Below are 27563 nucleotides of genomic sequence, written 5' to 3'. Positions count from 1 at the left end.
TGCTTCTAACTTATATTTCACTTCTTTAATTTAAGCAAGAAACACTTATTTTAAGTCCAGCCAAACGGCCCCAAAGCACGAAGAATAAATAACATTACTACAGTACCTTATTATATACAGTACTTCTATATGGAAGATGAATCCAGGGGTTCCAAATATTAGCGGCAGCCGACATTGAACAGTGAGTCCAGTCCCAATCCCCCTATTTTTTTTACATTCAATTGTTAATTTATAGTACCATGTCTTAATCTTTCTTCAATATGTGTTTTGTCATATGTATCATAAATCGTATATGGTGGTGTTTTGTGTAAGCTTCTGGCTCATTCTCTATTGCCATTCAATTACATCGTTTATATACACTATGTCCACTTTTTCTTTCTTCTGCCTCGTATTGCTACTTTTTTAATGTTATCGGAGATTGCTTAGTGTCGAATTCAATTAACCACAACGCATACTCTCACCAAGGCTTGAATTCGGCTTGAATTCGTGGATGTAACCTCTTTGGTTATGGACTTATGGTATGAGCAAACGAATTATTACCAAGAAGAGAGGGATATCCCATATGCTATAAGCAACGGAATTATCTCATCTTTATAATTTGTTATGTTGATTATACATGCCTTAGTCACTCACCTGCTCTTGTTTTTCTGCTCGACTTATTAGGAGATTGTTGCAGTTTCCGTTAGGGACTTTTATTGACATCGAGAATGATTGTGAACTTTGGGTTTTGCCGTCATTTTGCTTCTACTCGCTAATTGTTGGCTATTATGCAGAAGTAGCCCCACATGATGTTCGCTAGAAACACTAACCTCATATATGATTTACTTGGAGTTACTTATTTCCAAAAGAGAGAGATCCAATTTTTTCAACGACACACATGGAAAGTTTCCTGCCTGCCAGCTTGCTTAAATCCCATTAATTCAATTGGACTGAAGAGTTTACATTCTGACATGAACAGTTGGCTGCCAGGTAATTTGACGTTGTTGAACCTTATTGTGTTATAATTTTTGCCTTTTACATAAATTCTTTAAATTCCGAATCTGAAAAATTACAAAGTTCTGATATGCCAATAGAGTAATAAACTCCTTTTCAGATCCTGGAGATACGGATAGCTTATCCCACCCCGTTGAGAAAATGGACAGTAATGTAACTGCCCGAAGTACATCACAGGATTCGCCTCTTTCTATCGAGTATGAACATGCAATGGAAGCTCTTAGTTCTCTCATTAATAGTAAGAAACGAGGCGAAAAGCACCATAAACCAGGCATGGGCAGTAAATACAAGAAATTGGAGAGGATGTCGATGTATATTAAGGTAAGACATGAATGAATTGTTAATAAACAATGTTTCCTGCTTTGTCATTTTGACCGACAGATTTAAACCAATTTAATAATAAGGCTTGAGATAGGACTACTATTGTTTATCCCGTGATTAGTTTGTAAAAGAATTTTATGAACTATTTCTTATCGTGTCAGGGTCTAGATACAAATAACTATCTGCTTACAAAGGCAATATGGTTGATAGCCTGTTTTAATCTCATACATCATTTGTCATACTCAGGGCCTATTGATAAATGAGTAGTAGTTCCCAAAGTTTATTTGGTTGAAGTTAAAAGAACTTATAAATGTCACAATGATTCATCTTAAAAATTTCATCTTAGCTGAGAGAGTATTAAAGTAACAAAATCAATGATATAAGTTGTGTTTGGTTGATATGAATGAAAATGAAGGGAATGGAATGAAAGTTGCACTATAAATTAGTTGAATGTTTAATAATTTCATTTCTTCCACCATTCCATTCTTATCACCCTTAACTAGAGTTCAAACCCTCCACTTTGTGAAGGAATGCTCTATTCCTTGTCATACTTATTTTCTACCCAAATCTTATCATACAAAATTTGCACTAGCTCATATTTTTTCATAAGTCCTCCCTTCTACACTTTATATTTCCTTTTGTTTCCACTCTTTCCATTCCATTCCATTCCATTCACTCCAACCAAACACAACAATAGTTTCACCTCATTTGATTGTAGCATCATTAGATTGTTTGTATGCAATATTAATTAATAAAGTCACAGGTCAACCATAGACCTTACAGTTATATAAAGTCTAGTCATGCTTACAGTAAGACACTAAGACTATCACAGTGATAAATTTCCACATTTCTGCTGCCCTAATGCCTCCAAGAATAAAAATTATACTTTCTGAATAGTATCATACTATCATAGAAGTATCCTCACCTTTATAACTATCTGTTACTAAACAATTTTAGAAAACATCAAACAAGACAACTGTGGCTTTAAGGTCGTGTATGCCAAATTTCATGCGGTGTGTGCATGTGGTTGTCTCCCTACATGAATATACTGTATTTTTATTCACAAATATAATTTTGAACATAAGTAACATAGACTTGTCCTTTTGATTGGATGAGTGTGATGATAGTATTAAGTTAAAGACATCATGAAGCAAAATATAGCTCACTATTGGTATCTTCTATTGTATGACTTACTGATTTATTGAATTTCACTTGATAATATATGAAAGACTTGCTAAGAAATGTATTATTGTCCTTGTTTCCCTTCTTCCATGTTATTATTTTCTATTGTGTGTGATTACTAGTTGGTCAATTATCAGAATCATGTTTATATTAAAGATAGTTGTTCCATCCTGCATCAAATTATTGAGTTTGCAAAGTTGAGTTTTCTGACAACAAAAGTTTATATACGTTGGTAATCAGATTTTAGGCTTGGAGGAACATATAGCTGGTCTTAAAATCATCCATGTTGCTGGGACCAAAGGGAAGGTACTAGGCTGATTTGAATTGATCTTGAGCATATGCCCAACTCAGTGAGGATTATGTTCCTCATCATTGTCCTCTAATTAATATCTTATTTTAGGGTTCAACATGTGCATTTTGTGAGGCAATTCTGAGGGAAAGTGGTTTCAGAACTGGGCTATTTATCTCTCCTCATCTAATCGATGTGAGAGAAAGATTTCGTGTGGATGGGTAAGTGTTCCGCGGATAATTGATCATGTTATGTGAGAGTCTGTCTCAAAATTAGTATTGGCTTGTAATACATGTTAGATAGGACTCATTCTTAGTCCTTGAACAAAAAATTGTGTCATTGCTCCTAACTTTTCCTTTGATAAATATGTCTATGTCGAGTTACAAAAATTAAATTAGTAACAAGGATTTTCCTGCTGATAGACAAAGGAATGTAAAAATTCCGTGCTCTTTATGTTATATCATATATGCAAACCTCCTTTCTGGAATTTGAAGATATTCAGTCATATATCCTATGTTTTTGTATTGGATAATTTCTTTTGCCTTGTTTGTAATTTCTCCTAAATTATGTCCGTGACTGCAGCTCGTGTTGGTTGTGCAGGTTGGACATATCAGAAGAACGTTTTTTATTGTACTTTTGGGAATGTTGGAACTGCTTGAGGGTAATTTTATTCTACTTAATATTTATCTGTGTAAACATCGTAAAACATGTACTGTCCTACCAGTTGAAGACTTGAAGTTTATTGTCTCAGATTCAGAATGAAAGCAGGTTGGGAAATTTGATTGTGATTCAGATTGACATTCAAAATAATATATGATTCTTATATTTTGGGAATGAACCCAGACCCGGCATTACAAGCGGGATGATGTCTATTTCATTTATATTATGGGAACAGGGAGCACAATGTATGTCTAAGCAGCACACATATCTACGAGATATTGAGATTCAATCAAGATGTACCTTTTAAATTGAAAGTTTGGAATAATGTCCCTTCTATAATTGTTCAAGAGTGTGTGTGTGTGTGTGTGTGTGTGTGTGTGTCTTTGCTTATCCTTCTAGAAAATATTATGTCTTAATTATATCATGGAAGTGATGGAACATTTGCCATTTGCTTTATCTGGTGAACAATACTTTCAGTTCAAACTTTACTATGCACATATAACTTGAAAGTTATATATATAAACATATAATTAATATATTGAGTAAAACTTGTAACATTAACGTGGGAGGAACCGCTTAAAAAGTCTTACAAACTTATAAATTTGTAGTTTCTGTGCAAGTTAAACTATGATGTCATTAAATATATTATTACCTGCATTTGTAATTGACTAAGTGGCAAGACATTGATATTAGTACTTTAAATTGGCAGGAAAATGTTACTGAAGACTTGCCAATGCCTCCATTATTTCAGTTTCTTACGGTATTGGCACTCAAAATATTTGTATGTGAGAAGGTAAGATAGAAGTACTTGGAAACCTTTAATTTTGTTTTGTGCAATGGTTTAGTTTTGTTTTACTGCATGTTAACCCGGATATTGAAATACACATATAAATAGATCTGTAGCAAGTGTGGCTTTTCATATGATGTGCCCACTATACAATTTGGGACATTGGGTATTGTTGTGTTGTATAGGCCATTTAGTTTAGTAATGAGTAGTAAAGACGGTTGTTCCTTATATACAGTCATAGAAGCTCTTCCGGGAAAATCTATTTTTTTTAGTAAGTGAACAATTATCTCTTATCCGGCAGAACCAACTCTTGTGGCAAAAAAATTGGGATCAAGTGTTGGATGAAAATTAACAAGGAAAATAAACCAAGTCTAATGATGTAGTATAACCGAGTATTATATGTAGTGTTACTTATATGTAAACATATTACATGTATGCTTAAAAGAAAATTTTGTTCCTGTATGTTGTCTTCATACTATTATGACACATCAGTGAAAACCTTTTATGTCCACAGGTAGATGTTGCAATCATTGAAGTTGGTCTCGGAGGGAAAAAGGACTCTACAAATGTGGTAAACTACTTTTAATTTCTGAAAAATTACATTTTTGTGTTTTGTTGTTGATTATCTTGTTTAATATGCCCAACAGTAACATTGTTTGTCTGAGAGTTGAGAGAACTTACTTAACCTTTAAAGGAAAACTAAGTATGTCAGAAGAAGGTTCATTTTTACGACTGCAAATGTGCTGAGAACTGATTTTCTTGCATCAGCACAGGGTATTTTCTAATTTTTCAAATGCAGTATATTTGAGATTCTTATAGTAATTATATATATTTACGTCTAGATCTTGATATCTAAGCTTGTTAAAGCAGGCAATTGTTGGCGAAACATTAAAAGTCTAAAATTTATGGTTCAACAACCTTCTTGGTCACTTATCAGCATATGTGCAATATGGGTCGACCTGTGCATTTAAAGGAAGTACATCAACCCAAGCCCTGCAATGCGGCACCACTTGCAAAGAAAATCTAGTTGGGTTGGGTCATCACTATATGGAACAGATTGTGGTTTTATTTGGTTATTTGTTGTGCTGAATTTTATAAAAGCAAATTACCTTATACATAAAAACTGTTGACATACGCAACACATTCTTTCAGTTGGCGCCTTTAAATTTTAAAATAAAAGGACCAGTTCTATTCCATATACAGATATTATTTTTCTTTCCCTTTCATTACTTGGATTCAAATATAGGTAGCACAGTAGTAAGAATTTTGAATTTTGAGTACTGTTTGAGGCCTTTCTTGTCTTTGGAAGCAGAGTTGTGTATATAGGGGGTGGTTTAGTTCCTTTTGAAAGAGCGCCGTTTTACTCTATTCATGCGTTCTGTATAATAACTAATATGTTTTACAGATACTTTTGTAATTTCACCATGACTTAATCATCAAAATATTTACTGACATATGCAGATCAAGGAACCTGTGGTCTGTGGCATTGCTTCACTTGGTATGGATCACATGGATATTTTGGGTAAGCCACTTTAAAACATTCACATCCACCTTGTTTTATTGTTTCACGTGGTCTGCAAGTTTTACAGGAGATGCTCATTTGTCATTGCATTTTAATTCTTCTATTTCTCTCTGTTTCTCTGGTCTTTTGTTTGCACGGTTAAACTGTAGTACTTAATTATTTATATGCAGGAGATACCTTGAGGGAAATTGCTTCACACAAAGCTGGAATTCTCAAGGTAAATTTTTTTGAATTACTTGCTATTGTTTGTCAGTTTTTCTTCCTTGTTGATTGTTCTGCTAAAAGCTGTTCTTTTACATGGCTGGGGGTATGCCATTTTCAAGTATTTTGCAAACTGGATTAATATCTTTCCTGGCCTTTGAAGCCTCATGTTCATGCATTTTCATCACCGCAAGCTGCTGAAGCAATGGAAGTTCTCCAGGACAGGTCCCATGATTTAGGGGTAAGTTGCATTTGTTAGTCCTACTCACACATGTTAGGCTTATTGTTTCTTGTTGGAACATTATGCCATGTGCTTGAAAGCCTATGCTGTCAAGATGGATTATCTGAAAGCCAATTTATGTTGTCATGTTGTGTACTAGCAACTGGTAGTGACAGAATGACAAGCATGATAGCTGAAAAACTGTAAGTTGGCTAATGAGCATTATCATTGACTGCAGCCTGCAGGCATAGAATAAGCACAAGCCGGAAAAGTATAGGACTTGAATATATGGAGCAACATTTCTCTGAGAATGTAGTACATTTCTCCGAGAATGTAGTACTGGTCACAGCAACTTGCAGCGTAATGATAAGTACATAATCTAGTGTTAAAACTTGGCACTTGATACCTATATACCTATATGTGTGTGTGTGTGTGTGTGTGTGTGTGTGTGTGTGTGTGTGTGTGTGTGTTCTTTATTAATATTGTCAAGTGTCTTGGTTTATAAAAACTCAAACATGCAAATTGTTCATAATGTTTACTAGTTAGTTAAATGTTTCCTCAAAGCTGACATTGTTGTAATCTTTTATTTGATAACTATTAACTTTGTATGGATATGTCATTTGTTATCATCATCTTTTTTGTGATATCTATTGAATGCTATGTATCATGTCACGATCATCTAACGGTATATTTATGTCAAGTTTTAATTAAAGTCATTTTGCCTTCTTTTTTTTTTGTTTAAATTAGGTACATTCTTATTAGTTATTTCTTTATATTTGAGGCGCACCTATCTGTTTTGTTTTGTTATTCTCTTCTTCTTTTGTTTGTTAATAACACCAATGGAACTGATATCTCTATATTGAATTGATATATCTGTAGACAACTTAATTTTTGTCTTTATCCAAAATCACTTTCGTTATAATCTTTGGACATTAACAAGAAATCTAATAGCTGGTTGTCAGCGTTCAGTTGTGCAAGGATATGCATCCATCTTTGTTTTCAACTCACTAATTCTTATATATGAATATGTTTATGCAAGGAGGTAACACGTACCTCCGGTGATGTTGTAATCCCTTTAAGGATCTTTGAATCATGATTAGTGACATGTATATATATAAGAAGACAATCAATGTCCTTATTTTGTGTTCATAACTGCATTTCAGGTGCCTCTGGAAGTGGCAGCACCCCTAGACTACAAAAGATTGAATGGGATAAAACTAAGCCTGTCTGGGGATCACCAATTCATTAATGCTGGTCTAGCTATCTCACTTTGTAAATGTTGGCTCCAGGTTACAGGAAATTGGAAAAATCCGTCAGAAAATGTGAGTGAAATTTTATTAAAGTTTATTGATCATTGTGCACTGCGTGCATTTCTTGTTACTACTTGACTAGGTTTGATTTCTGAAGTAGAGTAACCTCCTTTGTAATCATATAATCACTCTGTTTCCGCTTGTGAATTGTGTGAAAGTGAGATCAGGAGTATTAAGGCTTATAGACTTGTTTCCTCGCAATTAACGAACCAGGAGCAAAGGATTCAAGTGATTATGTATTCACTAATAGAAAAATCCTCTTGGCAAATGTACAACAGAAGAGACCCAGATAAATCCTTTGACTGTTGGGCAAAGGGAGAAGTAGTCTGCTAAGGTTTTCAAATCTTCTATTGTGATTAGCTATTGAAAATTTAGCTTTGGGTTGTCAACAGTGCAGACCTGTACATGTACATAGTTCGATATGTTATTAGATTGGTTAGTTTTGAGTGCCATGCTATCATTTTAAACCTTTCATAGATTGATGATATTTTGCCCTTGTGCAGAAGCATTTAGATGTTTTACAAAAAAAATAAAATCAAAAAGTCTTATCAGATTATGTACATGGTCTGATAAACTATAAGTTTGGTGTGCTCTGAAGACAATGCTATCGTTTTATGCATTTGACAAGTTGAGGATATCATGTATTTGCCTAGAAGCATTTAGATTAGGTTTTATGTACTTCTGAGTTTAATGAAGAAGTCCAAGTATTCTCAAAAGATAGCTCGATAAATCATTGTAAAATTTATCAATGGAGTTAAAGTGATCTTTTTCACTTAGCAAAAAAAAAAAAGTGATCTTTTTCTAATTAGCAAAAACATGTTATATTTTTCTAAAATAAAATGTGTGTATATATATTAATTTCCATTTTCTTATTGGTCTCGGGTTCTAAATTTTTCGTTGGATTCTAAATCAGGAAAGTGGAAAACACATATTGCCAGAGGCATTTCTGAGGGGTCTATCAACTGCACGTCTTTCTGGAAGGGCTCAGATTGTTGAGGACTATTCATTTAAAACTTGTAAATTAGAAGGAAATGAAATTTCTTCTGGAAATTTGACTTTCTACTTGGATGGAGCTCACAGTCCTGAAAGTATGGAAGCTTGTGCTCGATGGTTTTCTAATGCCGTGAGAGCAGAGAATACTACATTGCAGTTGCAGGCATCTTCTTCTGAGGTCAATAACTCAGAGAATATTTCTGGGAAGAGGTGCATTCCAAATAATGAATGGGAACACAATAAAACAAAGCAGGTGAGTTTATCATCAATGATTCTATTATTATTATTATTACTTTTAAAATATTCAAATTTGTATAACATTAGAGCAAGTCCAACAATGTCCTAGTGAGTTCCTTATAAATATGGTAAAAAATAGTGTCGTAGTGATTTAGGACATCATCTTAATATATCAACTCCAACAACATGCCTTATTATTGTGCCTTATTATTAAAATAGTAAGATTTGAATTATTATTGGAGGGAAATGAAAAGGAGAGAGGAGAGAGATGTGTTCAAATGGAAGGAAGCTAATTTTTATTGACAGAAATGGTTTAGGACATGTATAGTGGTGCCTCAAAAATAAGTGTTTTAAGGCACCACTATGACATTGTTGGAGCACTCATTTGCTTCAAATGCCTTACACTTTAATTTAGGACATCAATTTAGGGCACTGTTGGACTTGCTCTAAAGTAGCATGGAAAATCATGCTTCATGGTACCAGCCGTTTAATAAATGTTAATGATCCTCTGTTGGTATATATACCTTGCAGATTCTTTTATTCAATTGCATGGATGCAAGGGATCCACAGGTCCTTCTTTCAAGGCTTGTAAATATATGTGCTTCCTCAGGTATTTTTCTTATTATACTGAAAAGTTGACATATCGGGATTTTAATATAAGAAAAGAATGTTCAGCCCTCTACCTTATGATGCACAAACAATTGTCATGCACTTGGACGCTCTTTTAGTTGCACGAAATGACAAGACCACAAAGACAGAATGACCCTAATAGTATTTATACCCAAGAACTATTTATACTTGTGCCAGTTTCATATCTTAAGAGTTTATCACTTCACTGTAAATTATCGCAATCCTTTTGATTTTCACCTCCCTTACCTAAGTCTGATCTCAATTATTGAATCATGGACCAATATCTCCTACAAAAAAAATATGAAATTTTTTTCTGGCGTCGAGGGAATTTCGAGGGAATTGCACGTATAGAAATTTAAAAAAATGAATTTCTGTTAAAAAAAATAAAATTCAGAAATGATATGATCTGATCCAGCTCATTATTTATACGGGATTCCCAAAGTTATTAACAGAAAGTTGACCGGGAGGAATCTAAGAATTGCATTTAAATCTACAATAAATAAATTTAACTGTCAACCAAAAACTTAAACATTACTATCACAAAAATTGCTAAACCTTACGGAAGTCCTAATATTCTTGCAGAATTTATAGCAGACCAAAATTGGATATCACTTAAAAATGGAGTATTTACAACCCCTTATTGGAAGTCCTAATTACTTTTTCAATCAATTCATCTCTCCAGTTTAAAATTATTAATTTGCTACTCTATGAAACAAGGACTTAATGGAGCACTGTCATTGTTGTTAACCTTCCCAGGTTCTCATTTCTCAAAGGCCATTTTTGTCCCTAATCTATCAACATATAGCAAGGTTACTTCTGGTGCATCCGTCATTCCTGTAGATATCCCTGCCAGGGACTTGTCATGGCAATTACACCTTCAGAGAATGTGGGAAAAGATAGTTAATGGGAGAGGTAACTTCCTCAACTTGGTTGTTTCCAACAAAACTATGTATTTATTTATTTAACTTTGAATTTCTGTTCTATCATCTATTGGTTAGTTATACTGATGTATATAATCATACTTTTGAATTGTCCAATCATGGTATATATAAATTAAGTTTCGATTGTAAATTACTATCTACACTTAGGTAATTTAGCGCCAACATTTCTATGTAAGTGGAACCAAATAAAAGTTTGAAGGCATGTACTTTTGTATATGTCTGAAGGATTAAGGTGTAGTATATCTTACTTATCAACCAGGGCTTGATTATTTTGCATCTCAGTTCCATGACATATAGCATCTATCTCACTTTCACTAACAAGGACACAAGTAATATTTGGGTCTATGGTGGGCTACTAAGAGTTTGGTGACTTCCTATTTTTGATTGATCAATTACTGTTGAACTATATTGTTATATTAACCTTTCAGCTAATCTATCATGTCCTTGTGCTCTTGTTCATTTAGATGTTATGCTTCATGGAAAATTAAAGATGGCCAGTGCTGAGAGTTTGCCATCCCATGAGTTTCTTACAGAGAGTGCTTCATGTCACAGTCACGAGAATGGATTTCTTCATCGCAGTGCAGTGATTCCTTCATTGCCATTGTCTATAAAGTGGTTACGGGACTGTGCTAGAGAAAACCCCTCTCTTAGAATTCAGGTAAGGATACATTATATGTTTGTATGTACCATCACCTTTCAAGTTAATACTTTATGAAGGGGTTTTAGGTCTGACAACTTCGTGTATCCCTGATTCGTTTGTCAAACATTGTGTGTGTGTGTGGGGGGAGGGGGGGGGATGAAGTTTGTTAACTACTTTAATTATGATCACCAGCTCTAGTTTAGAACCCAGTGTTTGAATAAACAAATTTATATAAAGGTGCACAAGGCTCCTGTGTTAGCAGGGTTCCTAGCAATGGAGCTAATGTAGACTGGCTCTTTAAAATGCTATCATAAAGAGGCAAGAATAAGTAGAACTTATATATCAAAAGCAACATGTTTTCTCTCAACAAGGGGGGCGATTGGGAAAGCTTTCAAAATTCAAATTTCAAAACTCGCAACGGATGGCAGCCGGAAAACCGAAGGGTTAGGCAAGATAGAGAGGAGAGGCAGGTGCTAAACTTCATATGGGCGCACACGAAATGGGTTGATAGAGGAATCTTGGAAAGGCTTAATGTAGGGGAGAGGAAAGCGATTGGGGAGGCATTGAATCAGATACACTGGAGAAGTATTGAGGAAAGTACAAATACTATGGCTGGTAATAAAAATGGGGTTTTTCAAGGAGTTGGGCGAAGGGGCAAAACCTACAAGGAGGTGTTGAGGGATCTCAATCAGGAAGCAAAAAACGACTTAGATGATGGATGGACTAAGGTCTCCTATAGAAAAAAGACATCTTCGAACCAGTCTTACAGAAGGGCAGACCAAGCAACCACCATTTTCTTACATAATATTCCTGAAGACACCAGTGGTAGAGATCTATGGAGTCTTTTTCAATCTTGTGGAAACATTATTGATATTATCCTGCCAAAGAAGAGAGATGTCAAAGGGAAGAGATATGGTTTTGTTAAAACAGTTAGTGAATTGGAAGCTGGTGCTATAATAAACAATGTAAAGATGTGTAAGGGTTTGGGGAAAAGACTGGTAATGTCTATCAATGAGTCTGCCAAATCAAGGTTTAATCAAAATCAATACCAGGATATACCCCAACATGACCAGAATCAGTCATCAAGAAATGGGCAAACTTATGGAAAAGCCGAGAAGAAGGACCTCCCGAAGGAGAATCAAGACTTTGGTAGAAGGCTCTTTGAGTTTACGGAAATGGAGGTGGATACTGAGGTTGAAGAAGCCCTTAAGAAATGCAAGATTGGATATACTTGGTTTGATGAATCGACAGAAGGAAGGATCAACAGTGCTATACAAAGGAAAGCAAATCAAGATTGATTTTACAGAAATCACGGATCAAGCATCTCTTCGAGGAAAAGTGTGGCCAATGGATTTCTCTAGTGAAACAGAGCCAAAGATGAGTGATAATGTTGATGTCAAGGGCATTGAAAGGCAAAGGAAGAATGTTCCAGGTTTAAGTAAAGAGGAGGTAATAAAGGATGATCCCAATTCAGTCGTAGATATTGCTTTGGGAAGGGAACTAGTTCTTCGAAGGAATAGTGTTAGTAAGGAGGGGGAAGAGCAGCTGAGTCCTCAAGTTGATAAATGGGAAGTTCATAACTTAAGCCAAGTTTCCACTGGATCTGAAAAATTCATCACTAGTGTGCGGGAGTCCTCCGGGTCAGTCCAGTCGGAAGTTTATACTCCTCCTCAGAACCCCAGCTCTCAATCATCCTTGTGTGTGGATATAAGTAAGAAGCTTAGGGTTAAAAGTTGCAGAGGTAGGCCTAAGAAATTAAGACCCTGTCCCAAGAATCCGTTTGATATAGGTGCAAAGTTTAAGAGAAGGAATGTTAAAAGAAAGGGAAGAAAAGGCAATTCCAGAATGAGGGGTCGCAAACTGGGGGAAGCCAACTACCAGGTGGTTCCAGCAAATTTAGAAGGCAATTGTGTTAAGGAGGCATTAGAAATTCTGAATAGTGCTGAGGCTATGGGGTTAGTTGCTAGCAGTAATAGGGAGGAAGTGCTTAAAGTGATAGTCAATAAATTAGAGAAGGGGGAAATCTAGGTGTGAGGAGATTGCACCTATATCTTTAGATAAGTTGTTCTTACCCATCAATGAATGAACTGAAGACATTTTCGTGGAATATTAGAGGTGTTAATAATAGTATAGCCATTAAAAACCTTAAGGATTTAGTAGACTCTTCTAGAGCTGATATAATATGTATCCAGGAAACCAAAATTAGCTATTGGGTAAATAAGCCGGTAAACAAATATTTGGAGACTGGCATTTTTGATTTCACACAACAACCCTCGGTAGGGCTCTCTGGAGGTCTGCTCACCTTTTGGAAAGTTAGTAGTGTTAAGTGTATTGCATTAGCACAGTCGAGGTGGTGGATATGGAACAATTTCAGGTTCCAGGGTGGAGAAAAGCAGATACATGTAATAAACGTCTATAGTCCGCAGCTTTTAGAGCATAAGAGACAACTCTGGTCGGATATTAGAAGTATTATTGGGTGTATTGGGGAGGAGGCTTTTTGCTTTATAGGGGACTTTAACAGTATAAGAGATCCAGCTGATAAGTTTAACTGTGAATGTAACTACAAGGAAATGTCAGAATTTAATGACCTTATATCCAGTTGCAATTTGCTAGAAGTCAGTTTAAGTAATGCAAGCTTTACCTGGATGGGTAGTGGGGGCAAGAAGAGCAAACTGGATTGAGTCTTCCTTAATGATAAGTGGATGCAGCTTAATTGTTGGAAGGTCAAGGCTTTGTGTAGAAAGCACTCTGATCATAGCCATGTCCTTCTTTCCAATGAAGGAGCGATTTGGGGGTGCAAACCTTTCAAAGTTTTTAATTTCTATTTAAATGATGAGCTGATGGAGAAAGTCAAGAGCTGGGCATCAAGTAGCAGGGTTTGGGATGATTTAAACATACATAAATCTTTAAAGGAGGTTAAGACATTAATCAAGGAGGTTTCTGCAGGTAGCTCTCATTCTCTTGAGACAGAGATAAAAGCCTTAGAGAAAGAAATGGCAGAGCTTGATCAGATAGCTAGTGATGACGGGGAGGTTCAAGTGGTAAGGCAAACTTTGCTGGCACTATATGCAAAAAGAGAGTCAATGCTTAGACAAAAATCTAGACTGGATTGGCTGAAATTAGGGGATGGAAATACCGGATTTTTTCATCAGGTAGTGCAAAAGAGGAAGAGCAGAAATCAGATTAGAAGAATCTTTTGGAACAATGGGTGGTTGTCAAGTCCAGATGAAATAAAGGAGGCTTTTCTGAACTACTATTCAGATTTCTTTAAAGAGCATAGTGAACCTCTCTTTAATTTAGGATCGCTCCCCCTACCTGCTTTATCAGATCAAGCTAGGAATTCTCTGGTTAGTCCTTTTTCGAGGCTTGAAATTGAGGTTGCTCTTAACTCCATGGCTGATGACAAGGCACCGGGGCCTGACGGTTTCAACATTAAGAGCCTCAAATTCTTATGGCCGTTGGTTGGAGGAAAGGTAATCTCTTTTATGGAGAACTTTCATAGCACCTCATTCATTCCGCCGGGCTTGAACTCGTCCTTCATTTCTTTGATCCCAAAAGTACTCGAACCAAAACAGGTGAGAGACTATAGACCCATTAGTCTCATAAATACTACCATGAAGATTCTGACTAAAGTTCTGGCTTCAAGGTTAGCACCTTATATGAATAGCTAATAGATGATGTCCAGTCAGGATTTATTAAAGGACGGCAAGCATCCGATAGCATAATTGTAGTCAAGGAAGCTGTGCATGCAATGCAGAAAAATATGTGTAAGGGCTTGGTCCCGAAGCTAGATTTCGAGAAGGCTTTTGATACAATTAGTTGGACCTTCCTTTTTCACGTCATGGAAACCATGCACTTTGATCAGAAGTGGTGCTCTTGGGTTAAATCAATCCTGGATTCTTCAAGAATATCCATTTTAGTTAATGGATCTCCTACGAAGGAATTCTCGCCTGGCAGAGGCCTCAGGCAAGGGGATCCGCTCTCGCCTCTGTTATTTAACATAGCAGGATAAGTACTTAATAAAATGCTGGTGGTTGCTGCAAATAAGGGACTTTTCAAAGGAGTCACTCTCGGACATAACGCCAAACAACTGACTCATCTGCAATTTGCAGATGATACTGTGATTTTCATAGAGGCAAGTTTAGAATCTATTAGGAATGTTAAAGCTATTCTTCAGATCTTTCAGTTAACTTCGGGCCTGAAGATTAACTTCGAGAAAAGTGTTGTCTATGCTTCAAGGAATGCTGACAGTTTTTTAGAGGAGGCAGCAAAGATTTTAAGTTGTAAGACTGGGTCATGGCCAATGCAATACTTGGGTTTGCCTATAGGCATCTCCTCTAAAAGACAGATTTTTTGGCTGCCTCTTATAAATAAAATGAAGCAGAAGTTGGCCACATGGAAAGCAGATTATTTAAATATGGCAAATAGGTTAGTACTAGTCAAGGCTGTGATGGACAGTTTGCCTGTATATTGGCAGAGCATGCATAAAATGCCAGGCATTGTCATAAATCAAATCGAACGCATAAGGAGGGATTTTCTTTGGGCCCATGGGGGATATGCACCGGGTAATAGCAAGAAGCTCCATCTTACGTCTTGGCAGAAGATCTGCAGGCCTAAAGAACATGGAGGACTAGGGCTAACGCATGTTAAAGTGAGGAATTTGTCCTTGCTTGGGAAGTGGTCGTACAAGTGGATTGGAGACAGACACAGATCATGGAATAAGTGGGTAAAGAGCAAGTACAATTGTACTAGTTATGGTAACATAAGAGATGATCTGTGTAATAAGTCTCTCTCTGACACGATGAAAGGTATACTTGAGGCTGCGGGGGATCCAAGTTTCCAAAATGTGTTGAACGGAAATAATTTTTGCTGGAAAATTAGAAGTGGACATCAGGCATTGTTTTGGGAAGATAACTGGTTGGATGGAGCGTCTCTCCAATCTGTTTTTAAGAAGTTATATCTACTTTCTTCTCTCAAGGCCACTACTGTATCCGAATTCTTTTGGTATTGGTCCAACATTCCTCATGATAGCCTGTATTTGTGGAACAGAACACTTAGATCCTGGGAGTTGGAAGAAGTTAAAAGATTAGAGTTACAGCTTACAGGGGTTCGACCAGGTTATGGAATGGATTTGCTGTTGTGGTCTCCTAATCAATCTCAATACTCAGTTAAAAAAGCTTCAGAAATCTTAGAATCTAGAGGGGTGCAAGTAGGTGGAAATTCATATGGAAGCTGAAAGTTCCCCAAAAGATTAAAATTTTCCTTTGGAAAATCCATCTCAACATCCTTCCTACAAGGGAGCTGCTAGCACTAAGAGAAATCCTTCATGTAGAAAACATATTTTGTCCTGTATGTTCAGATCATGAAGAATCAGGAAATCATATAATGACGGAGTGTAGGGTGGCAGTGGTTCTTTGGGGTGAGGTCTTCAGGTGGTGGAATATACAAATGCATGTAAATCACTACGAGAATTTAAGTATGAGATGGAATCTTTTCAGGGGAGGCCGATCAAAGAAGTTAAGGTATGCATGGAAAGTGGTGGTAAGTGCTACACTTTGGACTCTCTGGCTAAATAGAAATCAGGTTGTTTTTAGAAATCTTCATTTTCCTCTTAAACCCTGATTACTATGGTTCAACTTTACTCTAAAGATTGGGGATTAGCTTCGGGCCTTATCACTCAATTTTCGTCTAAATGGTGGACAAGTAATCCAGTAGGTGCAGTCACAAACGCTGAAGCATTTCAGTTAGAGGAGCTCTTATGTACAGATTCTGAGTTGGTGGGTTTTGTAGACAGCTCAGTAAAGAAAAAAGATTCTATTAGTTGGGCTGGACTGGAAGGCCTGGTTATGGATAAGGAAGGAAAAGTTCTATTCACCTTTTCAGGCCCAGCTAGCTCCATAAGCCCATTTGAAGTGGAATGGCAGGCTCTCAGGTATCTATTATTTTCCCTTTTCGAAACTAAGTGGAAATCGAAGTTTGTATGTATATATTCAGATAATAGTGCTGTGGTAAAAGCTTTTCTTGAAATGCAAATTGTCAAAAAGTATGACTCGGATCCCAGTTTTCATAAGGTGGCTTCATCCCTTAGAGTGTCCATAAAATCTATTTCTAGGGACCTTAATGCCCGTGCGGATCTATTAGCCAAACGAGGCGCTCAGAGATCAGAGATGGCCCGCTTTTGGAACCAATAGTGCACTATATTGTCTAGGGAATTTGAACTGTAGACTAGGCTTATCTGCATACCTCTACCTGGGTTGTTGCATGCGAAGCTGAGGAGATTTGCCATTCTCAAGCACTCACTCGGTTTTCGAAATATAGTCATCATTGCAGGCCATTTTCCAGTATAAATACAGCCCCAAGATGCTACACTATCTTCAGCTCTCTATTCTCATCTCTTAGAAATAGTTTTTCTTACTTCTTTCTGCAATACCACAATGGAGGAAGTCGAAGCGGTTGAGGCCAATGTTAGGTGGCTCATGCCTCGCAATGGAAGGGTTAAGATAAATGTGCATGGTTGTTTCTTTGAGAACCCTCTCCCAAATGGCAACAGGTATGGTATTGGTTTGGTTGTGAGAAATGGTAAGGGTAAGATCCTCAGAATGATTGCAGGGTCACTGGAGTTTGTTAACAGGAGGCTGAATGAATATCAAGCCCTACTCGAAGGCTGCAAGCGTGCTTATCTGGAAGACTGGAAGTACTTCGTACTCGAGAGTGACCACCTCGACTCATTTTGGGAGTGGAAAAACTCTACGCTTGAGGGAGTGCATCCTGAGCATGCACACGCTGTGCAGCAACTCAACCAGCGACAAGCAGACCGAAACTTTTCAATGGAGGTAACTCTTTGTGATGCAAATGCTAATGCTTTGGCCACCTATCTTGCTCACCATGGTGCAGAGAACTATAAGATGCTGGTTATTATCGATCAACCTTTTGGTCGGTTTCGAGAGCTTTGGAGCTTGGACATGGGACTTGGCTCTGTTGATCCCCGGTTCGTAGCTGTTCATGAGAGGGATCTCAATCCTGAGGTGGAAAATGGAGAGGCGGAACCTGTTGTGGAGGATGTCCACCAGGCGGTGGCTGCTCAGGCTGAAGGTAATGAGGCGATGGTGGAGTTGATCGAGATCTTGGATGACTGATATGGAAAAGATTGCATGCATGCCCTGGGCCATTTCCCCCTAGTGCCCATATTATACTCCTAGGTTCTTATCCAATTATGTAGGTCTGCTGTGATAGCTCCTTTTGTTTTATCCCAGGTTTAGTATGCATTATGATTGGTTAGGTCTTTGTTTGTGGGTTGTGGCTTATGTCTCTGGCTCTGTACTCGAATATTTGGCTGCTCTATTAATATATTTCGTCTTTTGCTTTTCAAAAAAAAAAAAAAAAGAGGCAAGAATTTAACTTTTTTCTGCATATTGCATTATTCTACCCTTCGATTCATAGGGGATTTATAACACCTTGTGACAAGCACGTGTGGTTATAAAAGTCAAAAGCACAGCTCTAAGCTTTACCAGTGCCTTTTGGCGGTGGATATTACTGTGTGGGCGTTTGACTATGGAGTTAATGATGAAAAGACTTCTTTTCTTAAGCTCGAGTCTCTAAGAATCTCCTGGGTTCTTGTCCTAGTTAAACCAGAGACACCTAAGTTGTAACCAATATTATGGAAAAACTTAGCTCGAGTATTATAATTTATAACCATGGACAGCCTGATCAAACAGCCACTGTGTTCTGTGTAGCCTCTCCAAATTTTCGACATAAATGAATACGATCGATAAAGTTCAAATGTAGCACAGGAAATTTTGAAGTCACATAGCCAATGATTGTTAATGAGCCACTTCCAGCACAAATATTTTAGGAAGTTATTGCCTTGATTAACCCGTTTTACAGTTCATTTTTCAACAAGCTTAGATGCTCATGGAGACATGCACTAAGTAGTTTTTGTGCAGGTTCTTGTCACAGGTTCGTTGCATTTGGTCGGCGATGTCTTAAAGCTTCTTAGAAGATGAGTTGATCCGCCGAAGCTAGCTGAGTCTTGCAACAATTACATTTGGTAGTTTCATGACTTGTTCTTTTTATGCAGCCTGATATGATAAAATTTCCCTGTTGAAATTTTATCATATGAGAAGATATCTTCTGGCATGCATGCCACTTTGTTCTTGTTTAGTGGCGATATAATTTTGGGTATTGAGTTGAAATTTACACATTGTTCTACAGACTACAGATATAGCTTTAGAAATTGTAAACATGCATACTTGGTAGGCCTAGACCAAAACCAAGGTTCTTTTCATTATATTCTGTCAAGCTTAAGTCCTACACAATGTTGATGTAAAAACCATACAGCAGAACTCACATGATATGAGCAACTTTAATTGCTCTTTTACTCCTCTCCGATGGATGGTGATGTTGATGTAGTAAAAGACTGATGTGATGGTCTCCTATTGAACATGGAACTAGCTTTATAGCCCGTGCGAGGCACGGGCATGTTCTAACAACGCTTCGAATTAAAATTTAAATGCAGAAAAAGCTAATAGCAATGTATTTTTTTCATATATTTTTTGTCCTCCTTCCTTGCTCTTGCAGGTATGTATATAAAAGCATCTAAACTTATCCATCATCTTAAGAGGATCACAAAGGCTTAATAAATACAGAAAACAAAGTACAATAACCAAATAAACATTTACTTGTTTCTCTTCAATGTGCGAATTAAATTAGACAACTTATAATTGACCATCTTATCACCTTACCTCTGACCCTGAAAGTTACACTTTAAATTATGCGGAGAGGAAGCCATAAAATCAAGTAGAGACCATGATTTACAGAGCCAATTGATAAACTAAGAACCAAATTGATGATTGATTGAAGGGTTAAGATCAGCCAAGCAATTAACTTCCTTGTGCAAGTTAATTGTTATTCCAATACAGATTTTGATGAAGGATGAGTTCATACTCATCAATGACGCTATACATGGGGAGAACCCTGTCCACCAGATAATTGTATTTGGTTGCCAAAATCCCTCCGACAACACCAAGGAACAGTAGCTCTCAATACAACAGCAACTACAGTTGTTGCCTGTTGTGAAGAAGGTTCTCTGTAGAAGAGCACTTCACCACCTGGAACAAACACATAAGTATTAAATGTGATCATATACATGTAAACTCAGATCCTAGGTATTTTTGTATATATGATAAGTGCTGATGGGATGTAATTAATGATGAGACACATATATAACTAAGAGGAGAAACTCCCTTGAATGGCTTATATAGTGAACAAAGCAACCCTCTATAACCTCTAACATATATTGGTTACTTGTGCTGGCCACAGGTAAACAGCCAAATAATGGCATCCAGAGAGGAGACTATTCAGAGCCTAGAAGCCAGATAAGAACAAACAAACTAACCGAGCTTAGTTTGATAGTTCTGATCAGATCTCCAAAGTGCGAGCACAAACTCTCAAGTGAAGTTAGAGTTGACATAATACAATAAAGGGTAAATTTATATTCAGTGTAGTGCTTACACAATTTCACGGCTTAACAGTCCATTACATCTATCTTGAAGTGCTTAAGGGATATAATAGTGATTAACATTAACAGAAGGTGTAGTACTTGCATTAAAACACGACCAGAAAGGATTTTAACTTTATAAATTATACTTGCACTTTATAATGGTTTCATTTGATGATAATTCTTTGTTTGATATCCAAATATTATACAAGTTTAACATTAATCAAAAATGCTAAACATATACATTCCAGAGTCTTGAACGCAATTGCAATTACCTTTCTAAAGCATGTAACCTATCAATCTGATGTAATAAGCAGAGCTCCCTTCCAGTTAACAATACCAGTTCCATCTACATACCATTTAAAAATCAATCAGGGCAAACAAAAGGCCCCAAGCTTAGTTTGATAGTTCTGATCAGATCTCCAAAGTTCGAGCACAAACTCTCAAGTGAAGTTAGAGTTAACATAATACAATAAAGGGTAAAATTATATTCAGTGTAGTGCTTACACAATTTCACTATCTTCCTGAAAATAAATCATACTGTGACCATAATTCCCCACCACTTATTCACTTACTATGTATCTGTGATACTAATCCGCACCAGATTCTCCAGTAGCATTATCTGGCTCCATTCCTGTTTCAGATTATCGATCCACACCTCATATTATTATTTTCTTGCCATATCAAATATTAGAGATTGTTTCTCTTGCACACTGGCACCAAAAATTATAAAACTCCACTTTTATAGTATCCCCACTGTTGATAGGTATCATATCTAAATAATAACCCATCAGTATCAGTAATAGGTATGCACTACCATAATAATTTATAGCGTTGTCACAGATAACCTGGTCACATTTCCGAAGCATGCAGAATAGAAGAGAGGGTTTTTTTAAATTCTTGGATGACATGCTACTTACGTTTCTTCAGCTGTTAAATGATTTCACAAAAAAGAATTTTTAAGAAATAACACCTTAAACAGTGACGCTTTTAAGGCATTTCAAAGGCAATACAATCATAATTTCAACGAAGAATTCCACTCACCGGATAATTTATTAAATCTCGTCCTTGTCCTCATGTGGTGCAACTTTCTAAGAACAGGATTCATATATCTCTACACACAGAAAGCAAAGAGTTGTGCACATGCAAATAACATTAAAATATACGTGACTACTGTCGAAGATATACAAGAGAATTATAGCAGGGAATAGTATGTTTTGATAGGTAACCTGAATTACATATGACTGTATAATATTTTTGGCCGCTCGATGAAGTTATTTTGACTAATAAGAAGAGTTATGAATTCATAACCGATTACAGAAGAAAATGCAGATATAGAGTCTGTAACTTAGAGGAGCAGATGAAGAGTTGTAACACAGAAGATCAGAATGGCAGAGGCCTATGTAGGAAGATATAAAATATATCATAATTGGACATTTTCTTACGTGGCTGCCGAATGGTCTGTAGTATATATATAATAGATGTATGTGGTGCCATCTTTATCTAGGAAACCAAAGGTCATATAAGCACCGAGCTTATTGAGGGATTTGGAAGTAGTTTAATGTGTTAAATGATGGGCAGGATTGTACTTTCACACTGATTTTGGTTCACCAAACTCCATGTTGCAGCATTATATATATAATAGATTTGATCTTCGAGCACGAACAGAAGGCTGTTGTTGATATTGGAGCATGCACATTTAATTTCTTAGTTACAAACTTTTTTAATACCATACACTGTCAGAATCATTTAAATAGTCCAAAATTTGCTACTTGCTGGACTGAGAATATATTACATTTATATCCTACAGAAAGGTCATGTTACCATGCAGAATGGTTTTTTTAATTTAATAATTAGATTCCTTCTTAAGTTTAAGAGAATAATTACCTTGGCAACATACTTCCTAATACACTGCATAACCATTTCCAGCTTCCATCGAGGTTCATAAAATGCCTACAATATGTAAACAATCAGCTATTAAGTAATAAACGGCGAAGCTCCAAGACGTCATTTATGAAATGCCTAAATAGATGTCATATATCAGTGACTTAAGTCATGTATTGTTTAGGCAAAGCTTAAGTATCTTTCACAATTATGTTTTGATCCTTAAAGCATGCTATTCTTGACAAGTGCAAGGACCAAAAAGGTTTGTGAAACCTATACAAGACAACGAAATAATACTAACAATTCTGAGCAAATATTGATGGGACGAAAAAGTATATCTCATCAGAATCTTAAACAGACTACCTTATAATATTTTAAAAAATAATCATCCAGACAAGTAAAGGTTCTTAAGAATTTAAATTTAATTACTACAAGGTTATAGGACTCGGTCAGCTACAGAATAGAGTCTCTGGAAGTTTTAAGTCCCAACTTTAAGACATAATAGCTGCATTCAAGTTCAATTATAATGATATATAGCAGGATAACTAAGATAAGTTTTTTTTTTCCTTAATTAAATCAGTAGAAGCAGAATTGCACAACTTTAATATGATAGCGAGGGATAGTAGTAGATACTCCCTCCGTCCCTCTGGGATGTATACATTTGTATTGGGCACGGAGACTAAGAAAAGTGTATAAAATAATGTAAAGTAATAAGAAAGAGAAAGAAAAGTAGGTAAAGTGGTGGGACCCGTTAATATTTAAGTGATAGATTTGGAAAAATAGATGAAGTTAGTGGGTTGGTGGGATTTTTATATTATAAAAGTTTACTATTTTGGGAAAGTCTTAAAATGTATAGAATTGAATGGGACATCCCGAAAAGGAAAGTGTATATAATTCAAAGGGACGGAGGGAGTATATTTTTTTATCTTTTTCATTATCTTTTATGCTTCATATATGCCTGCACCCTAGCAGTGAAATAAATATTTAAGTTCCAACCTTGAACATTAAAAAATATGACATCACTAAAGCCTACGGATTTAATTAGAGCCTAGAAACCCAAGACTGACAGAGTAATATATTAAGTAAGAAGAAGAAAGTTAGATACCTGAAGGAAATGGGACAACACATCTCTATTATAAGAAAGTTCATCTAAAATTATCTCCGACACAGGAGCTCTGCACCAAATTATATAGTTTTTATATGACTCAAACTGTATTGATTGAGTGTGGGTTAGATTAGTCAATAGAGTGTGGAATACTAAAACGTACCTGGGACCATCTGCTCATGTTGTAAGACCTTGTATATCTGCTGTCTCCTTTAAACTTTAAAGCATCAAGCTCCATGATCTAAAAAGTGAAAAATGGCATACTTAATAATTAAACATCAAGAATAAAGACAAGTCAATAGATGTACCATCAATAATACCTTCTGCATAGCAGTGCACAAACATTTTTCTATTTGAGGAGGAGCGATGGTGGCGGCTGATCTACAAGTTTCTAACTTGTCCTTGGAGGAATTCTCGGACAATAACAAATCATCAGCAGTTCTGCATGGCACATGCACATCACAGCGATGCAATCTTTTATCAATGCTTTACAGGGGAGCCTTCCCGATCCCTGACATTTATTATTGGCAGAGTTCACTTTTTAGGATACACCTCAAGTTTTGGTTTCTTTCAAAGTTTTGGCCTTTTTCAGTTAAATCAGTTGGGATGTTTGCGGCACTTAGTTTATGCAAATAATGGATCGCCCTCTTTCCAATGTTCGCCATGTCTATGACCTGCGAAGAAACAAAGTTTCACAATATTAGCATACGCAGATCCAGCAAATGGTACCCCACAGCATGTATTATGATTTACAACTAATGACAATGCCTGACATAGTGGCATTTGAGTGTCTTGCTATGGCTTAAGATAAATTATCATTATCTGCAAACTGCAAAAATTATATTTCTTTAACCTAATTGCGAGATATAATCATTACCAAAGTAAAGACCAACATAACACAAGTCACAAGAGACAAGCATAGTGCAGTTGCACCAAGTCAGAAAAAGAACCTGCAGGGAAAAGTAGCTCTACAGCTAATGAGCTATATGATACAAGAAGTATCAGAAAAAAGGTAGCCCCTACTTTGGCAATTACATTAGCCCAGCCAAACCCTTGTATACGAGTATCATCATATATTGAATGCATATGAAAAAAATAGAAACGAACCGTCTAAGGGCACAGGGAAGAACAGGGGTTAAAGACTTGAAGGGATCTAGCTATATATGCAAGTAAAGTAAATAAATAAAAAAGGGTAAGTAGTTTCACATGATTTAACAGAGAAAATAAAGGACTGAATAAACCGTTTTGGCAAGACCTGCTGAATAATTGAATAAAAGAAGAGCCAGGTCTGTTTAGTTCTTAATATAGCCTGCTTGATTAGTTGGTTCCCTATTTCAGTGCTTTGGCCGTTGGCTTGTTAATTGAAATAATAAGTTTTATAGAGTACAGCTGGTTCCAAGATTTCAAGAAATATCATTTATATAGAAGGGATTAGCCTGAACTTCATTGTTTATACTAACTGAGCAATCAGCACATAGAAAACATAATTCTATCGGCGCATTGGATCATCTCTTAAATAAAATATACACGACTGTAATAGCAAAAATATATAGACAGACAAACCTGATCAGCAGGCCACCATGGACAACATTTTTTCATGATCTGCGGGGCTAAAGTACATCTCCCCATGCCTTCTAAAGAAACTATAGGAGTGCAAATTATTGGTGCATACTCTTCAACATTGCAATCAGAACCTGACCAAAACAAAATTTAGGAACACTCGGTTTCACCTTGAAGCAAATGTCTTTGGTTTGGAATAATTGAATAAACAACCTTGATTCAGCCTTCAAAATAGTTTGTTTAATGAATCCAAAAGTCCATCAAAACAATTTATCAAACAGGTAACATACACTTAATAGTTGATATATCCGACATGGTCTTCGAAAAGCCGGTTTACATCTTACCTTTTGGAGGGGGCCAACTCCCCGGGGGAAAAAATTGTAACTGCTCATTTGGCGTCCTGTTTCTTTCTTCAGGCACGGATCAAGAGGCTAAAGTCTTCCAAGCACGAGCATGGATACAAAAATGATCTGAAGAAGCCTGGAGTCGAGGAGTCACAAATTAAGTAAGAGAAATAGCAGGGGAGGTGAATGAGTTTCATAGAGAGACATATAGATACATAACAGAGGTTTCACAGAGGCGTAACGGAGGAATAAAATGGCTCACGGAGTGCTAACGGAACCCCATGTTGCAGCATTATATATATAATAGATGTTGATAACAGAAGTGATAACGGCACTTGTAACAAGAGAATTTCTTACTGGGATAGGCTGAACTCTAATGAAATCTATACTTCTATACTATACTGTAATAAGCCTAGTCCAAGGTTTTAGTTATATTTTTTGGTTTGGTACTCTCCTTTTGGTACTACAAGTCTACAAGTGTGGAGTCTATTAGTCTTCTATTATTAAACAGTTTCAAATACTAAAGACACTCATAACAATAAAAAAAAAAAAATTATAATGATGTTATAAATATACAATATTGAATATCTTTTTTAACATGAACTTTCATATAACTTTTTTAACTTTAACGTGTTCTATTTTAATATAAACACGAACCATTACATAACTCTTTTCAATTCTAATCTTAAAAGTTACCGTTGTCAAAAAAACCAAGATTATAAAATTACGTTGAAATTCGATTCCAGGGATGGGTAAAGATTAATGTTGACGCTGCTATTTTTGAGGAAGTTGGTAGTGTCGGCGTAGGGAGTGTGATTCGAGATGCAAATGGAACTTTTGTTGGTGCTAGACATTGCAAGTTTGAAGCTCAATTATCTCCGCGAGAAGCAGAGGCTCTAGGACTAAAGGAGGCTTTATCATGGACAAAGAGATTGGGATTCAGAAGCTGCATTTTGAGACAGATGCAAAGACAGTGGTGGAAGCGATTAAGGCGATCAAGGAGTGTTCTTATTTTCATACAATCGTATCAGATTGTGTTGAACTTTTAAAGCACTTTGATAATGTGCAAGTTGATTTTATTCATAGGTCTACGAAGGTGTTGCTCATACATTAGCTAGGACATCACGTTCTATGTCAGGCTCTCAGGAGTGGATAGGTGTTGCTCCAGAATTTATATCTGATGTATTGATTATTGATTCTATTTAATGAGAAGCAAGTGTTTTCATGTCAAAAAAAAAAAAATGATTACTGAAGATTCAAAGGTATTACACGATCGGCTATGTTTGGAAAAGATTTGAATTTTCTGATTTTTTTTTATTTTTAAATCTACGTGTACTAAATTCGGATTAAATGTACTAAAATCCTAATGTGTATATATATTTATTCGGGTTTGTCCATTTTCAAGTAAACGGGAAAAAATATAATCTGTTGAATAATATAATTTAATTAAAATTCAATTTATTAATACGAAAATATTAATAAAATGATGTTAAAATTTAAATTATAAATAATAAATTACGAACTATATACCCGCCCGTGTTCGCATGGGTTAAAGGCTAGTGATAAATAAAATGTAATAAAATATTTGTTGTACATTTTTAGTCGTGCATTTGAAAGTAGCACGGCACCTTATATACTGTACCAGTAAATTGCACATCTCGTACGTGTTTTTCTAAAAAGTACGTGGACACCAACAAAATACTCCCACTCGTTCATAATTTTTTTATGATGGAGACAAATCGACATAGGGTTGGACAAAATTAATATTTTTATAAAAATTTAAAATTTAAATTTTCATATATATGAAAAAAATTAAGTAAATTATGAATTTTTTAATATATTTTAAAATACATGTCAAACAAGAAAATTATGTGCAAGTAGAAAAAAATCGTAAAGAAAGGAAAGGCAGCCAGAGAGTAGTAAAGTTAAGGTTTTCCATTCTTGACGTGAATTACTCGTGCAGTAATATGTTTTAGCCGGATGAAATACGAATGGTAACCGATCAAATATAGCCACTCAAAATATATGTTTGTTCTAACTTAAAAGCGTATTCTTTCTTGAGATTGAAGGTCATGTTATGTTAGTGAGTAGAGTTTAGAACTACTCCCTCCTTCCCATTTTAATTGTCCACTTTGCTCAAATCACACATATTAAGAAAAATTAAATATGATATGTTGTTATCATTGTTATGCATTAATTATACAAAAACACTACTAAATTTTCATTCATTTTGTTAAAAGTCAACATA

The 27563-nt window shown here is 36.0% G+C and overlaps 2 protein-coding genes across 21 annotated transcripts; one reads left to right on the top strand and one right to left on the bottom strand.

Annotated features, from left to right (window-relative positions):
- Nucleotides 1–71: 71 nt before the first annotated feature.
- On the top strand, nt 72–19303 carry LOC135146999 (folylpolyglutamate synthase-like). Of its 3 annotated transcripts, none has more exons than XM_064079092.1 (17): nt 72–181; nt 774–969; nt 1094–1314; nt 2737–2802; nt 2897–3006; nt 3386–3446; nt 4155–4238; nt 4747–4803; nt 5694–5754; nt 5925–5971; nt 6119–6196; nt 7339–7497; nt 8399–8731; nt 9247–9325; nt 10102–10257; nt 10751–10944; nt 18870–19303. In XM_064079092.1, exons 2-17 carry the CDS (start codon nt 786–788, stop codon nt 18927–18929), a joined length of 1950 nt encoding a protein of 649 aa, XP_063935162.1. In that variant the 5' UTR covers nt 72–181; nt 774–785; the 3' UTR covers nt 18930–19303. The 3 variants fall into 3 exon arrangements, with proteins under 3 accessions (XP_063935162.1, XP_063935164.1, XP_063935163.1); XM_064079094.1 differs by having other exon boundaries at nt 1074–1314; XM_064079093.1 differs by lacking the exon at nt 18870–19303 and adding an exon at nt 11164–11245.
- A 261-nt stretch (nt 19304–19564) lies between these two features.
- Nucleotides 19565–25567, bottom strand: LOC135147000 (uncharacterized). 18 transcript variants are annotated; one of them, XR_010284267.1, is made up of 11 exons: nt 25316–25567; nt 24975–25105; nt 23732–24085; nt 23575–23652; nt 23412–23481; nt 22310–22375; nt 21467–21536; nt 21271–21352; nt 20998–21056; nt 20698–20771; nt 19565–20033 (listed from the first exon to the last, which is right to left on the bottom strand). XR_010284267.1 is itself a non-coding variant. In XM_064079096.1 (8 exons), the coding sequence occupies exons 3-8, from the start codon at nt 23738–23740 to the stop codon at nt 19757–19759; spliced, it is 468 nt and encodes a 155-aa protein (XP_063935166.1). In that variant the 5' UTR covers nt 23741–24085; nt 24975–25195; nt 25316–25567; the 3' UTR covers nt 19565–19756. The 18 variants fall into 18 exon arrangements, 6 of the variants coding, with proteins under 6 accessions (XP_063935166.1, XP_063935170.1, XP_063935165.1 ...); XR_010284265.1 differs by lacking the exon at nt 23412–23481 and having other exon boundaries at nt 20698–21056; nt 23720–24085; XR_010284263.1 differs by lacking the exons at nt 21271–21352; nt 23412–23481 and having other exon boundaries at nt 20930–21056; nt 23720–24085.
- Between the last annotated feature and the right edge of the window lie 1996 nt (nt 25568–27563).

Source organism: Daucus carota, chromosome 6, assembly GCF_001625215.2.
Source record: "Daucus carota subsp. sativus chromosome 6, DH1 v3.0, whole genome shotgun sequence".
NCBI classification, from domain to species: Eukaryota; Viridiplantae; Streptophyta; class Magnoliopsida; order Apiales; family Apiaceae; genus Daucus; species Daucus carota.
This window is presented reverse-complemented; position numbering and strand designations above follow the sequence as displayed.

Coding starts and splice junctions, on each gene's coding strand:
- LOC135147000 (XM_064079096.1), bottom strand. CDS start 23,740: ATGCAGAAGGTATTATTGATG. Junction 23,653..23,719: donor TGCAGAAGGTATTATTGATG/GTACATCTATTG, acceptor TTCACTTTTTAG/ATCATGGAGCTTGATGCTTT. Junction 22,376..23,574: donor ACATGAGCAGATGGTCCCAG/GTACGTTTTAGT, acceptor TACATATTGTAG/GCATTTTATGAACCTCGATG.
- LOC135146999 (XM_064079092.1), top strand. CDS start 786: ATGATGTTCGCTAGAAACACTAACCTCATATATGATTTACTTGGAGTT. Junction 2,803..2,896: donor TTGCTGGGACCAAAGGGAAG/GTACTAGGCTGA, acceptor ATCTTATTTTAG/GGTTCAACATGTGCATTTTG. Junction 10,945..18,869: donor ACCCCTCTCTTAGAATTCAG/GTAAGGATACAT, acceptor GTTTTTGTGCAG/GTTCTTGTCACAGGTTCGTT.